This window comes from Leucopleurus acutus (genome assembly GCF_964270905.1).
Source record: "Leucopleurus acutus genome assembly, chromosome: X".
NCBI lineage: Eukaryota > Metazoa > Chordata > Mammalia > Artiodactyla > Delphinidae > Leucopleurus > Leucopleurus acutus.
This window is the reverse complement of record NC_139148.1, coordinates 83,623,045-83,639,449: the sequence shown is the minus strand read 5'-3', so window position 1 is coordinate 83,639,449 and position 16,405 is coordinate 83,623,045. Positions and strand designations below refer to the sequence as shown.

The 16,405-nt window shown below is 35.1% G+C and overlaps 1 protein-coding gene across 6 annotated transcripts in view; it reads right to left on the bottom strand.

The window, feature by feature from the left end:
* The window catches only part of DIAPH2 (diaphanous related formin 2), an 889,270-nt gene that overhangs the window by 446,860 nt on the left and 426,005 nt on the right, over nt 1-16,405 (bottom strand). For all 6 annotated transcript variants that reach the window (XM_082864620.1, XM_082864622.1, XM_082864621.1 and 3 more), the window contains one exon: nt 11,088-11,189. In XM_082864620.1, coding sequence (XP_082720746.1) covers nt 11,088-11,189 — 102 coding nt within the window. The remainder of the gene's footprint in view (nt 1-11,087; nt 11,190-16,405) is intronic.

The following is a 16,405-nucleotide window of genomic DNA, read 5'->3' as shown; positions in this document are numbered from 1 at the left end:
AATCACCTGAAAACTATAGCTAGCGATAGAACCAGCCCATGATTCTAAATGGGTAAACAGAAATTAAGTGCTAGAGATGTTCACTGAAAGAAGAGAAAACTTTAAACTCTATGACTACAATGTTTAATGAAGGCTACACAGTAGAGGGGATACAAATGGATAAATAGATGAAAATTAAACAAGTAGAGAGAGAGAAAAAAAGCGAGTGAGCAAACACAAACGGGGACCAAAAGGAAGTTGTGAGAAAAGGTTTATAGGTTAGGAATATATGAGGTATATACCTAGGAGCAGAATTTAGATCAAAGTACCTTAAGATTCCATGTAAAGGCCATAAAATTGGAAGCTAACCACACCAAAGTCTACGTCTCCATGAATGTGCAAATCTCCATGTGTATGTTTGTGTGGGAATCTAAGTTTCTATGTCATTTTCTGCCTTTATTTATGCCTCTACCACTGTCTCCAAATCCTTTCCCACTTAATTTTTCCTTTATTTTCACTGTTAACTGGCTATCATTAGCACAGAAGCATGTTTCCTATCATTTTATATGTTTAGGAAGTAGTGGTTTTTCAGTCTCCCTGATGGTTAAAAAAGCCATAGAACTACTTTGACCAGGTGCTAGTCACCAAATACCTGTCCTTCTGCCCATGCTCTGTAGGACTTGTAGGAACCCTGCTCACCAGGGTGGCCTTGGTCTGAGATCCACAAGGAATTTAAACCCTAGGCTTACAGAGATTTTCTTTTAGTCTTGCTTCACTTCTAATACCACTTGTTTTCATTCATATTTGTATCCTTTCTGGGCTTTGTATTTCAATCCTTGGCCTACAAACCCAAAGAGCAGGGATTTGATCTTTTTTTCAATACCAGCTCCAACCAAAATAATGGCCAAAAATGTACTTTAGTAATTATAATAACAATAATAATGGCGAATGACATTTATTGAGTACTCTGTGCCAGACATTTTTCTACAGATGTGTTATATACATATATGCAGATTTGATTCTCAAAACAACCCTAGGAAAAGGTTATTAGCCTTAGTCTCATTCTAAAGATGAGGAAAGTGAGACACAGAAATACTAAGGAACTAGCACAGAGTCAAATTGTATGTTGAAGATCTGGAGATTTGAACTCAGGCATCCTGGCTACAGAATCCAGACTCTCAACCACTACACCACGCCGTCTCTTGAGTCATACCGAGAGCAGTATGTATGAGTGGCTGAAGGAGAGATTAGGGGCAGGGATACCATTAGTTAAGTCTTCAAATGGTCTTAGAAACAGGTAATGACCTAGGATGTTGACAGTAGGAAGGGAAAGGAAGCAATAGATACAAGAGGCAGAATTAAGGAAGAAGCAGTGGGACTTAGTAAATGACCAGTTATGGGAGGAGAAAGTCAAAGATGGCTCCAAGGTGTAAAGTCCTTTGTGAGGTAAAATGTTGGCATTAATGAAGGCTGAAGGAGATGCTGATTTGATGCAGTTTACTGTTTGTTTTTTTTTTGTTTCAGAGAATGAGGATAGATGAATTTGCTTCCCCTGATCTGCTGCCTACACTTCAGTAAGCTAATCAGGGACTAAGGCAGTGGGGGCCGGTAGGGTACAGCTTAGTAGCAAATTCAACCAAAGGACTGAATCTAGAAACTTTTGCATAGTTAGACTGTGTGAAACTAATCCACCTAATTTTTCTGCTTCAGTTTCCTCATTTGTAAAGTAGGGGAAAGTCCTGTCGAGCAGTCTTGTTTTGATAATTAGGTAGGAGCCAAATAAATGATCCAAATATATTCTTTCTTTCTGTTTTAGTCTCTGCCTCTAGAGTTATGGAAAGGTGAGGTTAACAGTGTGAGATTCAGAAGTGAAAAATATTACTTGGATGTTACCAAGACATTTTTATTAGCATTTAAGTGAACTTGGTTCACCATCCTCTCAGACACCAGTGTATTTTATTATTAACAAAGACACTATTAGATCCCCACTATGAAAACTCCAAATCTTGGAGTCATATTCAAATCCTGGTAAAGACAATGTAATTTAATACCATTCCTTGCCTATATTTTAACCTGAAGAATTTCTTAGAATTGGTTCTTATTTTCAATTCTCACCATTCAAGCTTAAAATTTATGTACTTTAAGGTTGAATTACTAAAACAGACTATTTAAATATGTTCCCTGATCCCTCCAGCCTTCCCCCCTCTAAATTCTCACATGAATAGTAAAATGACACCTCTATAATAGGGAAATAATATTGCTTTCTTGGCATTTTGAGTTTTAGGTATTGTTATGATATCTGATAGCATTTGGAAATTCAGTTCTTGAGTTTAGGAGGAGATAAGTATCAGAGTTGGCAGATTTGGGAGTGACTAGAGTAGAGGTTGTGAAAGGCAGGCTGTTGATGAAGAGAGTGTATAGAGAGAAAAATCAAAGACTGCACCTTGTGTAGCACCTAGCATGGGTCCTTGCATTTATTAGACATTCAAATATTTGCTGACTGATTTTAAAAGCACTCCTTAGATGACTAACCATTTTCCGGATCTTCTCCCAAGGAGGACAGACAGGTTGTCTATTGAACAAAATTAACAGCCGACGGTAATGTTTTATTGTCCCCAAAATAATGTCTTCAGCTAAGATGTCAAACCAGAAATGCTAGGGAATTAACTTTGTTGAACTGCTGTTACTGGATATAATCTATCATCAGTCAACCTGATTCAGGGAAGAGGTTGTGCATCATAAGAGGATCAGAGTTGACCTCTGACTTGGCAAAATTTCTTCCTTCATTTACTCACTAGATTAAAGTTTAGTGCAGAGCAGGTGATAAACATCATAGGTGATTTGAAAAAAAAAATCCTTGTAAAACAAATGGATGGATGGATGTATTCATTCATACAAACAGAAACTCCAGTATCAGCAAAGTGCTGGATTGGGAAGCAGATGCATAGTGTGAAGAGGTATCACAGTAGGCTGATGTGAGGCAGGAGGAGGGTACCCTACTCCCTATGTAAAGTCATTAGCTACCAAATGTGTCATCCCAACGGTATTGCCCAGGCTCAATCTTAGCCCGAATTCAGAGCCCCATATAACTATTTTGAAGGGTAGGTTCGAGAGAATTTTCCCCTTAATCCTCAGAGAGGGAGAGAAACCATTCTCTACATTCTCTAGACCTATAAGGTACATTGTAGTGGAAGAAACAGGGACTTTTGAGTTATACAGACATGGACTTGAACTATACTTCTGTTACTTTATAGTTATGATCTAATCCAAGTTACTGAATGTTTCTGAGACTTTATGTCCCCATCAGTAAAATGTATTCCTTAAGTCACTCATGCAAGTTGCAGTAAGACTTAAATGAGATCCTATGTGTAACATTACTGTCATGGTAGCTGACACAATGGAAGCACTCTGAAACAATAGCTATTGTTGTTATTACCCTCTTTACTCATCCTCAGAAATTCCTAAGAAGGTGCCCTGGTCCCTGACTATTCTCCCAAACCTGAGATAAAGTTTATCTCATCTACAATTAAGGAATGTGTGTTACCAGGGCTTGGTGAAGAATGTCCCCCATTAACTATTTCACACTTCATAAATATCGTGCAGTGCTCCTTTCAGTCCGTTTCAATGCATAATATACATTTATTAATAGAAATGTTAGCACTGAAAATGTGTTACTGTAAAAATCAAGAGGATTATGGAGGAAATAATCTCCTTATTAATCTTCAGGGTAGATGAAACTATATGGATGCATCTGTTTACAGGAGCCACAAAACAGTATGCTTTGATGATACTAATAGAATTTGCTGCAATCAGAAGTGTGAATTTTTATGATCAGACCAGGGTAGACTGATAGACAATAGTTGAATCTCCATTAGAGGATTTGAGTGTGTAAGGGAATGTCTTGGATAACTAAGCTTAGAAATCATAGGAAGCACTGAGTGACATCCCCAGCCACAGATATAATTATTAAGAGGTGCATGTCTCATAAAGGCATTTGAATGCACCTAAGTGATATAAGGAAATATAACAAAAACTTGGCTGAAATGTATGTTTGTTTTTCCTTGTGGTTCCTCGCCGCATTTTAGATGACTGGCATCCTTTGTTTTATAATTCATTCCTTGAAGTGCTGTAGGCTGGTGACCAAGGTGTTGTATTATGTAGGGGATTTTTTTGTGTTACAAGATACTTGTCTGTCAAATCACATCAAGCAGCTATCATTTCTTTAGCTGATCTGCACTATATTAAAAAGAAAAAACTGTACCCTGACGGCTTTAGTGAGAGCAGCTACAAGTGGGTTATTTCCCCAAAGAGTTAGACACAGTTTTGTTTATATAATTTGAATTTTATACACTTCACTACCTATGCACCTGGTGAATATTGATGTTCTGCCATACTACCATAAGAATCCAGAGAGAAAGAGAAAAGACCCAAGTGTAACAATCGTGTGCGAAGAAGGAGGAGGTAGCCACATGCCACTCCTGCAGTCACGTGTCACTCACCTTTAAGGGGATTTCTGTTATCTTTCATTTTGCATTGCTAAGAAACACACCTTCAACTGCCATCATATGTGAACATAACTATGATCTTCTAGTGTCTTCAAAATATGTCAAAAATTCATTGGAATTAACAGATATATTTGTAAGAAATATACATTTGTTACAAGGTGTCCCCTCCATACCTAAATACTATTGGGACCCAATGTATGGATACACTGAATATACAGAAAAATTTTGTATCAGTGACTATAATTAAGGTGATGATAACGAAGTGACAATAAAGAAGAGTGAATTTAAGTTAGAAAGCAGGCAGAATTGCCTATAAAAGTTGTGAGATTCAGACTCCACGACTGAGCAGAAGTCTGCCTGGAAGTATGGAAATAAAGCAAGGACATCTGTGATTCTCTGTTAAATAAATCATTTTACTATCCTATTTAGACATAACCCCCTCCAGACTAGGCTCTCTACTGCTCGCTGCTGTACTTTCTGCAGTACACCTAGTACTTGGACTGCACAAAATCATCAATACAGGTACATCTGCTGTATGGAGCCAATGGCAAATGTTTGTGTACTAGATATAAGGAGAGATAAGAGCCATGGTTGATCTGTAGAATGAGGCTTTGGAAAAACGGAGTGTTGAAAACTGACTGTACCCCAGAAAAGCAATGATATGCTGATAGAGAATATTTTCCCCAAATAGAATGATATGTGGAAATTATGCATCAACAAACATTTACTCATCTACAGTCTGGAACAGAAAATGGTAACAATGTCGGCCCCAAGAGACACTGGAAACTCAGAAGAATTACACTAAGAATTAGAGCAAGAATTTCAAAACATCCTTCTGAAAACAACTGTCTGAAGCCAAGAACGGCCATCAGAGCATCTGTAATGGTAATGCTATGCTGCTATCTTACGGATTACTGATATATGGAGAAGGAAAAGGGGTTAATTTTTTATTTTTTAAAAATTTAATGAAAAGCAATCAACAGCAAAATTGATTGACATCCCCAGACTTAATCTGAATATTCAGTTTTCAGGTGGTTTTATTTTACCTCATTTTATTGCAAAAGCTGATGGAAATAAGCAATCTTGTCACAAAATGGACTATTATGAGAAGTTAATGAAATGAACAAGAATCTGAATACATGGATTTGAGAACGAGTCATGGCAAGTCTTCTTTTACTTGATCTCACAATTATTAAACCAGCTTTTTTTCAGATAAAATAAATGTACATCTGGAAGTAAGAGCTAGCATTCATATTTACAGAAGGAATGAAAATAGAAACAATCAAGGCATTACATATCAAAACACTGAACACTTTGAATGAAAGCAGATAAAGAAAAATGCAATTTTCCCAATGAATATGCAAACCTGAATAATTTAATATTAATGGAACAGAAAAGCTACAATTTTCCATCCAAACTAATTGCCTTTGATGATATGTAGGAGAAAAAAAAAAAAAAGCTTTTAAGAATTTCCTTTTCACCTGGTTAAGCTATCTTGAATAGAGCTCATAAGCTCTTAGGGGACTTTAAAAAAATTAAAAAGCACACTGACTTTATAGTCGTACTTCCAACAATAGGCATAAATCCACTCCTCCTGCCTTCACATATTTATGTAGAGAAAGAAAAAAGTTAAATGTGCTGTCAGCAGTATCACATAATCTTTGCTTTTCATTATAAATGTTTTTATGCACAAGGCTATCTCAACATCTTTTTATTAGATTATAGCTTTAGAATGTTTTTAATTAAAAAATATGGGTAATTTTTGAGGTCAGAAAAATAAAGTACCAATTACCAAGAGAACTAATTATTGCCTTCTTTTTCTCAGAAGATGTGTTAGTTTAATAGATACACATAGTATGGGTCTCCATCCTCAGTGCAAGACAAGTGGAAGTTTCTGTCACTCTGAGGTTTAAGAACAGCTGAGCTGCAAACACACTCAGAAGAATCTAAAAGCTCCTGCTGGGGGTTCTAACTGGCAGAGCTTTCAAAGATCTGTTCTTTATTCCCAGTAAAGGTACAGCACATAATTACAACAATGTACCAAATTCAATTCTGTGTGAGGCAGGTTGGAGGACAAGTCAGTGGGAAGCTATGCCGCCAATATACCCCCCTAAAGAAAAGGATTATTGATCATAGAAGGTGTGGGAACTAGCATACCCCTCTTCCCAGGAGGTCTGCTTGGGAAGACCTCCTGGGAAGAGGGATATGCTAGTTTTTTTATTTGTTTCTTTTCTCTCTCTCTTGCTCTCGCTTTTTTTTTTTTTTGGCTTCTTTTTAACTTACTACATGTGAATATAAGCAAGCAAACCCAATGATGCTACTTTGAAGAAAAAAAAAAAAAAACAAAGAAAACAAAACACCCAAAAAGTTTAGAGAAAGCTTAGCAGCCCAGTCACTGTCTCAGGTAAGTTTATTTCTTTCAAAAAGTCAAAGCCAGATTTTTCCCTAGTCTTGCCAATTTTATTCTTTTCTGTTTGATGATGATTTTAATGAATCTTGCAGGAGTAATCACACTTCTGGCCTATGTCTATCCCTAACTGATGAGATTTTGTTTTTATCATCCAGGAAGTTATATACTAATGGAAACTCTATAGGACACTGGCAAGGGTGACAGGTGTAAAACTAGGAAAGAGTATTTATTGCTAGAGAAGGCAAAGAAAGAAAAGGACTCAGTAATGAATCTAAATTCTTCAATGTTATCAAGTGCCATATGGATACAGAATTAGGACTGAAAAGAGCCCACTTGATTTTGCATTCAAGCTAATACATTCAACAAACATTTGGTAAGTATATGTCATGTGAATTAAATCAATATGATACATATACTTAAAGAAGTTGCAATCCAGCAGGGGTTATAGAGATGCAATAAATAACCTCGCAATTAAATATTTAATTAAAAACCATGAGAAAGGAAAAGAAAAAAGGTGCTCTGAGAGAGTTTAATAGGGAGACCTAATTTTAATTGATAGGTAAGTGAAGGCATCACGGAGAGAATGAAATTTAAGCAGAAACTCAAAGAATAAGCAGGAGAGAGGCAGGCAGCGAGTGGGAGTAAGAGGGAGCAATGTGTGTAACGGTCCAAAGGCAGGAAATAGCATGGTAAATTCAGAAAACAATGCACTGATGCTTTAAGCAGATAGATAAATAATGATGCAACACAAATGTACTCTAGAAATGTCACATTGAGGGCTGTGCCGAGGCTGATTTGGAAAACGGCAAAAGTATAAGTGGAAAAAACAGGCTAAAAGTATATTATAATGGTTAAGGGAAAGATGATGCTGGCTTGGGCTAAAGTGGTGACGGCACAGAAAAAGAGAAGTGAGTAGAACCGATGTATATTTTAGATACAATTAGGAGGTAATTAATGATCCCTTCTAGATCAGTTTCAATGCATTGTTTAAGGCAGAATTCTGATTGCTGTTTGTTAAATAGTAACTGGAGGTAAGGAAGTAGAGAACAAATATACTAATCTTTGAAAAAACTGATGCTAGGTAATGAAGAGAGGGCAGTAGCTATCATGGACCTCAGGGCCAGTGAAGGATTTTTATTCATCCATCCATCCATCCATCCAGCTATCCATTCATACATTTTTAGGCAGTGAATGACTTAAGAAGATGCTTTTCTTCTGAAGAGAAGGGCAGAGTGGAGACTGACGAACTGAAGAGGCAATAGAATAACAGAACAAGAGTAGGCAGGGGATAATAATGCCTTAAAGAGAGATAAGTAAATTAGTATGTAGTAGACTATCTCACACACACGTGGACGTGTACACACGTGCACACACCAGCTCAGTACAGTGGTTAAAATCACAATCCATGATGTCAGATTGCCTGGGATTGAATTCTGTACCTATTACTTACTATGTAACCTTGGACAAGGTCCCCAGCCTTCCTTGGCCTTAGTTTCTTCATCTGTAACATGAAGCTAATAATAGTGCCAATCTCATAGGGCCGTGAGGAATTCATGAGATGGTACGTGTAAAAACGCTTAGCATAGAATCAGACACAGTAACACCTCAATACATTCTTATTTCTATCACTAATCATGACAACAATAGTATTAGTGATAATAAAGTATCCCTTTTTCTAAGGTTTGACAGCGAGGAAGCTAATAAAAGATATGGGTAGAGATAACTGTAGGTAGGAGAGATGTTGGAAGTTCTGAAGCCTAGGTGCTTTCCCTTTTCCCTGGTAAGAGATTAGGTTGTTTGTAGTAAGTGAAAAGAATGGGGAGGGGAGGGAGTGAAGACTTGTGGAAAGCAGGTAAGATACGGTATAGGGTATAGCCGCTATGGAAAAACGAAAGACTACTGAATAGGAACAAGTAAAATAACTGCTGAAATGGCAAAGAAAGTCCCGCCGAGGTAAAAGCTAAAATGTCATAAAGACACCAATTCGTTCAGTTCACCAAAGAGAACAGGGAAGGCATAAAGCCAGAGAGTTAGAGGCAGAATGAGAATTCAAAGGAGCTCAGGTTTTATTCTGTAAACTCTGGAAGACACTGAAGGGTTTTAATACAGAAATCATAAGGTTAATATAGATTTTAAGACGACTACACTACTACTTTTGATGGGGGAAGAAAGCAGAAGTAAGACAACCAGTTTGGAGCCTTTCTCATTAGGGTAGATGATTCTATGCATTTCCAAAGTTGTCCTAAATGTAGGCTGTCAATATATTTTGAGGATTAAAAAGTATTTGGGCGTTTCCAGACAGAAGTGAATTTAATTTCAGCATAGACCTGGAGAAATATATTTGAACATAATTTTTACTTTTAGAGATCTAAACTATGCTATTTTTAATCTCAGGCTCATACTTGGTTTGAATAATTGTCCTATAATTCAATTCAAAAAAACACTTATCTACTATCTATTATATACAATATATACATGCTTACATACATAGTTAGAAGACTGAGTCATATCATTATTTCAAGAATCTTTTTGCTAGATATATATGAGATGACCTAAACTTTATTTGGCACATCCTGATTGATACTGCCTTAGGTAATTTACATAGCATAAACTACTTTGTAATGTCCTTGACTATTTCCCCTACAGACATGTAGCTAAGGATGGGGAGAGTAAATAAGAGGACCAGGTGACTTCATGTTCACAGCCCCAGAATTATTTATGGTTATGTGCACAAACAAGAAATCTCTTTCATTTTCTACTTTGCTTTGAGTTCAGAAGTTACATTGCTTTTTATGTCCCCAAACTTCATTTCCTCAGTGTGGTACCAAGGATATTCCTCTTGAAGGATTTGCTTGGCAAACTAATACATCTTCCAAGATAAACTGCATTCAGAAAAAAAATGGCTTCAGAGAAATTGTGTAGTGTACCTACCGTAAAACTCATAACCACCATGGCACAGCTGAATTCTCAGATGGTATATAGCCTTGCTTCAATTATAATATGAATTCAAGTAGCTTAAGTTTCAAGTGTGGACTTTGGTCTAGAAAAGTTTACTATTTAATATTGTGTTAAAGTGCTGCTACTTAGTAAATAATATTTTGCCAGTTTAGTTGATTAATTTGCCTAACTAAAAAACGAGAGATATCTCTTCCTCAGGTAGCTTTACATGCTCTGTCTCACCCTAAATATACATTCCTGATTTGCTTTTCAAGGATTTGACAGAATCCTTCTACATCAGCATATACAATGCCATATCTGAAAATTAATAAACTCTAAATATGATCAAGCAGTTATTGTATATGTTCAAAAGGAACGTACTCTGTTCCATCTATCACATTTTGATTTTAAACAGGATTTTTAAATTGCAAAGTACCAAATCAGATCAATTCAAATACATTACTATTAAAGAGGTTAAACCTGAATGAACTTTTTGGCCAACCCAATATTTCAGATGAAGCAGACAGTGTTTGACTATTGGGTCCGGCGGTAATTTTAAGAAGTCTTAGTATGCACATGCAAAATGGTCAGAGAGCCAGGGTAAAACTGAAAGCTGTAATAGAACTGTTTGTTCACATGGCAAACAAACTCGTATGGAACACCTAAGTCAAAAATAGCTTTTCTCTAAAAAAGTAAATAAATCATCATGCCCTCTTTCCCACCATCTTTTTTTAAATTTTTCCTATGAAATTTTCTTTCCAGCTGAAGCAGTGTACGTAAAGCTTTCAATCAATTAATGACACTCTATGGGATATCTGAAAATTCTTGTGCTTTTTCTAATACAATATATACCACAGAAAACAGTCTCCAGAACATTACTAATTATCTAGTTTCCACACTTATTCTTAGCCTAACTCTTTTAGGGCTAAATTCTAGCATCAAGATCTAAATAGAAGAAAAAACAGTCAATACAATAATATGTATTATTTTCATATATTAATATCAGCACTGATATAGAGGAAGCCCACGAGATGTCTAGAGGTATTTCATAATGTAAAACTTAATTTCTTTAGTTTTCAATAATATTATAAATAATAAACAAGGATTTTTTTCCCTGACAACTAATGTTATATTAAGTTATGTAGTTATTATACAGTAGAAAAAAATATCAACGATTGAAATGTCTTTTTTTTCCACTGTTTCTGATAAGTGTTACCTCCAAGCTGAGTTTGTGGGCCCTTAGACTAGATACATACCACAACTCCAAACTGTTCAGGCTCACAAAGGTCATCATATTCATTCTTCAGCTGTGCTAATTCACTGAGTACCTTCTGCTCAGGAAGATGTTTTATAAGGTTCTAAAAAGAAATAAAAGCATAAAAGTTTAGTATTTCATGATTAGGATTATTAAACATGCATTAGCAACTCTAAAAGTGATTAACTAGAAAAGTGGATAAATTTCTGATTGTGGTTCTGCCATAGTACCAGTGTATCTTCCCCTTCTCCCCAAAAACTTAACCAAAAACTGAACGACAATTTAATGTGAATAAATACATAAACATTTTTGGTGTCTATGTACTACAGTACATAAATGTTAAATTAAAAAATCATATGACAATAAATAACAATCCAAAACTGACTAACTTTCTGGGCCTTAAACACATAGCATACTTTTTAAGTTTTATTTCCTGTCCTGGTAATTAGTCAATCTATATAAAAAACAGGAAAATACTATGTAGAATTAACTCATGGGCAATAATAATAATAATAATAATCAACTCTACTCTTCATAATTGGCAAAATTGGGAATCATCTTCAATCTTATAAACCACACCAAGCCTGTAAAAATTAATCTCCCATTATTTACAATATCTGTATTTTTTTTCTTTTTTTCTATTCTGTTCTTCTATGTGATTCCTAATTTCCAATACAATTATCAAGAAATAAGCCTAGTCTTGGCCCCTAAAGTCCATACATCATTTTCCCAGCTATTTCAGCTTTACCATCTCACAGCTGGCCACATAAGAGTCAAACACTGAGTCTGAGGGACAAGTGTGCAGCCCAACTAAAATATTCAAGCACATTAAAACTACCTTTCAGAACAACTTGAATATATATACAATATCTGTACTTAAATACATAATACATCCCAACTTTAATGGAGAACCAAGAAAAAGTGATGAAGTCTGATGCATGTTCAAGTCTGATGCCTAACAGAATCAAAATTAATGAATTCTTCTCAACCTAGCTTATCTTGGACTTTGGTACAGTTCTAACTATCATCACATTAACCTGCAACCAATGTTTTGGGGATCTGTATGGAATTTAAAAGGCATACAAAAGGGAAAAAAGCAGGAAACAAAGATTTAAGAAAGTAGAGTTGATGAAAAATGGCAGAGAAGGAAGCTCCAGAGATTGATCCCTCCATCAAAGCAGCCACTGAGCTGGAAAGAGTGATTTAATAAACTATTTCAGAACTGTGGAACCTGACTGGGTAATTCCAACAAGGGAAGTGTTTGATAAAGAGAGACTCTGGTAAGAGAATGACATGCATAAAACAGATATCATATACTATTCCTCAGCACCACTGTGAAGATAGTGCCTGAGTTGCCAAAGGGGACGGCTGATGCCAGGGTGAGCAGTGGGGACCTTGTTCTCCGAAATTTGGAGATCTGAGTTTTGGTTGGTTTGGCAGATGCTTACCTTGGTTTCAACATTCTCTGGTTGCAGCAGCTTTCCCTGATGGCATCTATTGGAAGATTTAAACAGATAGAAACACCTCTCCTGCTTTTTGGAACCAGATATTTAAGGAAATCTTTGTCAGGTCACTGGCTGACAGAAGAGATAATGAAACCCAAACTACAATGACCACACAGAAGGAATACACACTACCACTCTCAGCAAACAAAAATCAGCAGTCTGTAAGGAGTGGCAGAATCAGATCCCAGAGTTATAGTATATTCAAATGTCTAGTTCTCAAAAAAAAATTACAAAGCACGTGAAGAAACAGGAAATGGGGCCTGTGAAGGGGAAAAAAAAAAAGAATTTGACAGAAACTATCCCTAAAGAAGCTCAGACTTTAAAGTTATTAGTCAAAAATATTAAATCAACTGTCTTAAACATGCTTAATGAGCTAAAGGAAACTATGGACAAATAACTAAAGGAAATCAGGAGGATGATGTTATGAACAGAATGAGAATATCAATAAAGATATAGAAATTACAGAAAGGAATCCAAAAGAAATTCTGGAAGTGAAAAGTACAATAACTGAAATGAAAAATTTACTAGAGGGGTTCCACAGCAAATTTGAGCAGGCAGAAGAAAGGATTGATGAACCTGAAGATAAGGAAATCAAAATGATTCAGTCTGAGGAACAGAAAGATAAAAGAATAAAAGATAAAAGATAAGATAAAGAAAGATAAGATAACAGAAAGATAAAAGAAGAAAAATAAACAGAGCCTGAGGGATCTGTGAGACACCAAGCACACCAACATGTACATCACAGGATTCCCAGAAGAGACAGGGGCAGAAAAAATATATGAAGAAATAATGGTTGAAAACTTCCTAACTCTGATAAAATACATAAATATTCACATCCAAAAAGCTCATTAACTCCAAGCAGGACATCAAAGAGGTCCACTCTGAGACACTTCCTAATTAAACTGTCAAAATGTAGAAAAAGAATTTTTAAAGCAGCAGTAGGGAAGTGAATTGTCACATTTAATAGATCCTCAACAGGATTAATATATTTCTCCCATAGGAGTCAAAAGGTTATATTTAAAGTGCTGAAATAAATGACTATCAATAAGAATTTTATATCCACCAAACCATCCTCCTCCAAGAATGAAAAACTAAGACATTCCCAAATTAACAATAACAACAACAAAAGAGATAATTTATTGCTAGCAAACCTGTCCTGCCAGAAATACTAAAGGAGGTCCTACAAGCAGAAATGAAATGACACCAAAAAGTAACTCAAAGACATAAGAAGAAATAAAGAGCAAGGTAACTACATAGATAAATATAAAAGTCAATGTTATTGTACTTTGGTTTGTAACTCCTCTTTTTTTTTCTATATGATTTAAAAGTAAAGTGCAAAAAACAATAATTATAAATCTTTGTTAATGGGCATATAATGTATAAACATGTAATCTATGACAACAGCAATATAAAGGGAGAAAAATGTACAGGAACACAGTGTTTATATATTATTATTGAAGTTAAGTTTTTATTATTAAGACTAGGTTATTATAAGTTTAAGATGTTAATTTTAATCCCTAAGGTAATTACTAAGAAAATAACTAAAAATTACACAGAATAAAGAGAAGAATCAAAATAGTAGGCTACAAAAAAAAACACAACTAACTACAAAAATAGATAATAATAGAGAAATTAAGGAACAAAAACATGTAAGACATACAGAAAATGGCAGAAAAAAGCCCTTCCTTATGAATAATTAATTTAAATGTAAATGAATTAAACTCTCCAATTAAAAGAAAGAGTTTTGCAGAACAGATTTAAAAACAAACAAATATTATGTACTCTTGGTGGGAATGTAAATTTGTACAGGCACTATGGAAAACAGTAAGGAGGTTCCTCAAAAAATTTTAAAAAGAGCTATCATATAATCCAGCAATTCCACTTCTGGGTATATATCTGAAGAAAATGAAGTGACTATATCAAAGAGATATCAGTATGCCCATGTTCAATGCACTATTATTTACAATTTCCAAGATATGAAAACAACCTGTGTCCATTAATGGATGAATGAATAAAGATGATGATACAACACACACAAGCATGCACGCATGCATGCATGCATGCCACAATGGAATACTATTCAGCCCTAAAAAAAGAATGAAATCTTGCCACTTGCAACAACACAGACAGACCTTGAGGGCATTATACTAAGTGAAATAAGTCAGACAGAGAAAGACAACTACCATATGATCTGATTTATATGTGGACTCTCAAGAAACAAAAACAAAACAACAACCAAAAACCAAGTTGATAGACGCAGAGAACAGACTGGTGGTTGCTGGAGTTGGGGGGTGGGGAGCAAAATAGGTGAAGCGGGGTCAAAAGGAACAAACTTCCAGCTATGAAACAAGACATGGGGATGTAACATACGGCATGGTGACTACAGTTATTAATACTGTATTGCTTATTTGAGAGTTCTAAGACAGTAGATCTTAAAAGTTCTCATCACAAGAAAAAAAAAAGAAGAAAATTTCTATATGTATGGTGACATATTGTGGTGATCATGTTACAATTATACAAATACTGAATCGTTATGTTGTACACCTGAAATTGATATGCTATGTGTCAATTATACCTCAATAAAACAAGTAAATAAATAAATAAAAACACATATCTTCTATATGCAGTCTACATGAGACTCACTTTCAATAAAAAGACACAAAGTTGTTGAAAAGGATGGAAAAAGATATTGCATATAAACAGTAACCAAAAAACCAAAAAAGCTGAGGTGTCTATTTTATTGTCAAACTAAATAGACTTTAAATCACAAAATGATAACAAACAAGATATTATATATTAATAAAAGTTTCAACCTATCAAGAAGATATAATTATAAACATATTCACATCTAAGAACAGAGCTCCAAAATATATGAAGTAAAAATTGACAGAATTGAAGGAAGAAACAGACAGTTATAAAACAATAGTTGGAATGCAGGGGTGATTCAACATACAAAAACCAATCAATATAATATACCACATTAATAGAATGAAGGGAAGAAAAACCCTCACATGATCATTTCAACTAATGCATGAAAAGCGTTTGACAAAATCCAACACACATTTGTGAGAAAAAAATACTCTTTAAACTAGGAGTAAAAGGAAGCTTTCTCAATATGATAAAGGTCGTATATGAAAAAGTCACAGTTAACATCATACTCAATGGTGAAAAACTGAAAGCATATCTGTTAAGAACAAGAACAAGGCAAGGATGCCTGCTTACACCATGTCTATCCATCATAGTACTAGAAGTTCTAACCAGAGAAATTAGGCAAGAAAGAGAAATAAAAGGCATCCAAATTGTAAAAGAAAAAAAAAAACTGTCTCTGTTTACAGATGGCATGATTTTATATGCAGAAAACACTAAATAATCCACCAAAAATAATCCACCAAAAATACTGATAGAGCTAATAAATGAATTCAGCAAAGTTTCAAGATACATAATCAGCACACAAAAATCAGTTGTATTTCTATGTACCATCAATAAACAATCTGGAGGCAAATTAAGAAAACAATTCCATTTATAATAGCATTTTTTAAAGCACCCACAATGAGATACCATTTCATGCACACTAGAATAGCTATTGCCAAAAAAATGGGAAATAACAAGTGTTGGTGAGGATGTGTTAAAATAGGAACCCTCATGCATTGCTGGTTGGAATGTAAAATGGCACCAGCACTGTGGAAAACAGTTTGGTGGTTTCTTAGAAATTAAACATAGAACTACCGTATGACCCCACAATTCCACTCTTAGGTATGTATCAAAAACAACTGAAAACAGCGTCTCAAACAGATACCTCTACACAAATGTCCAT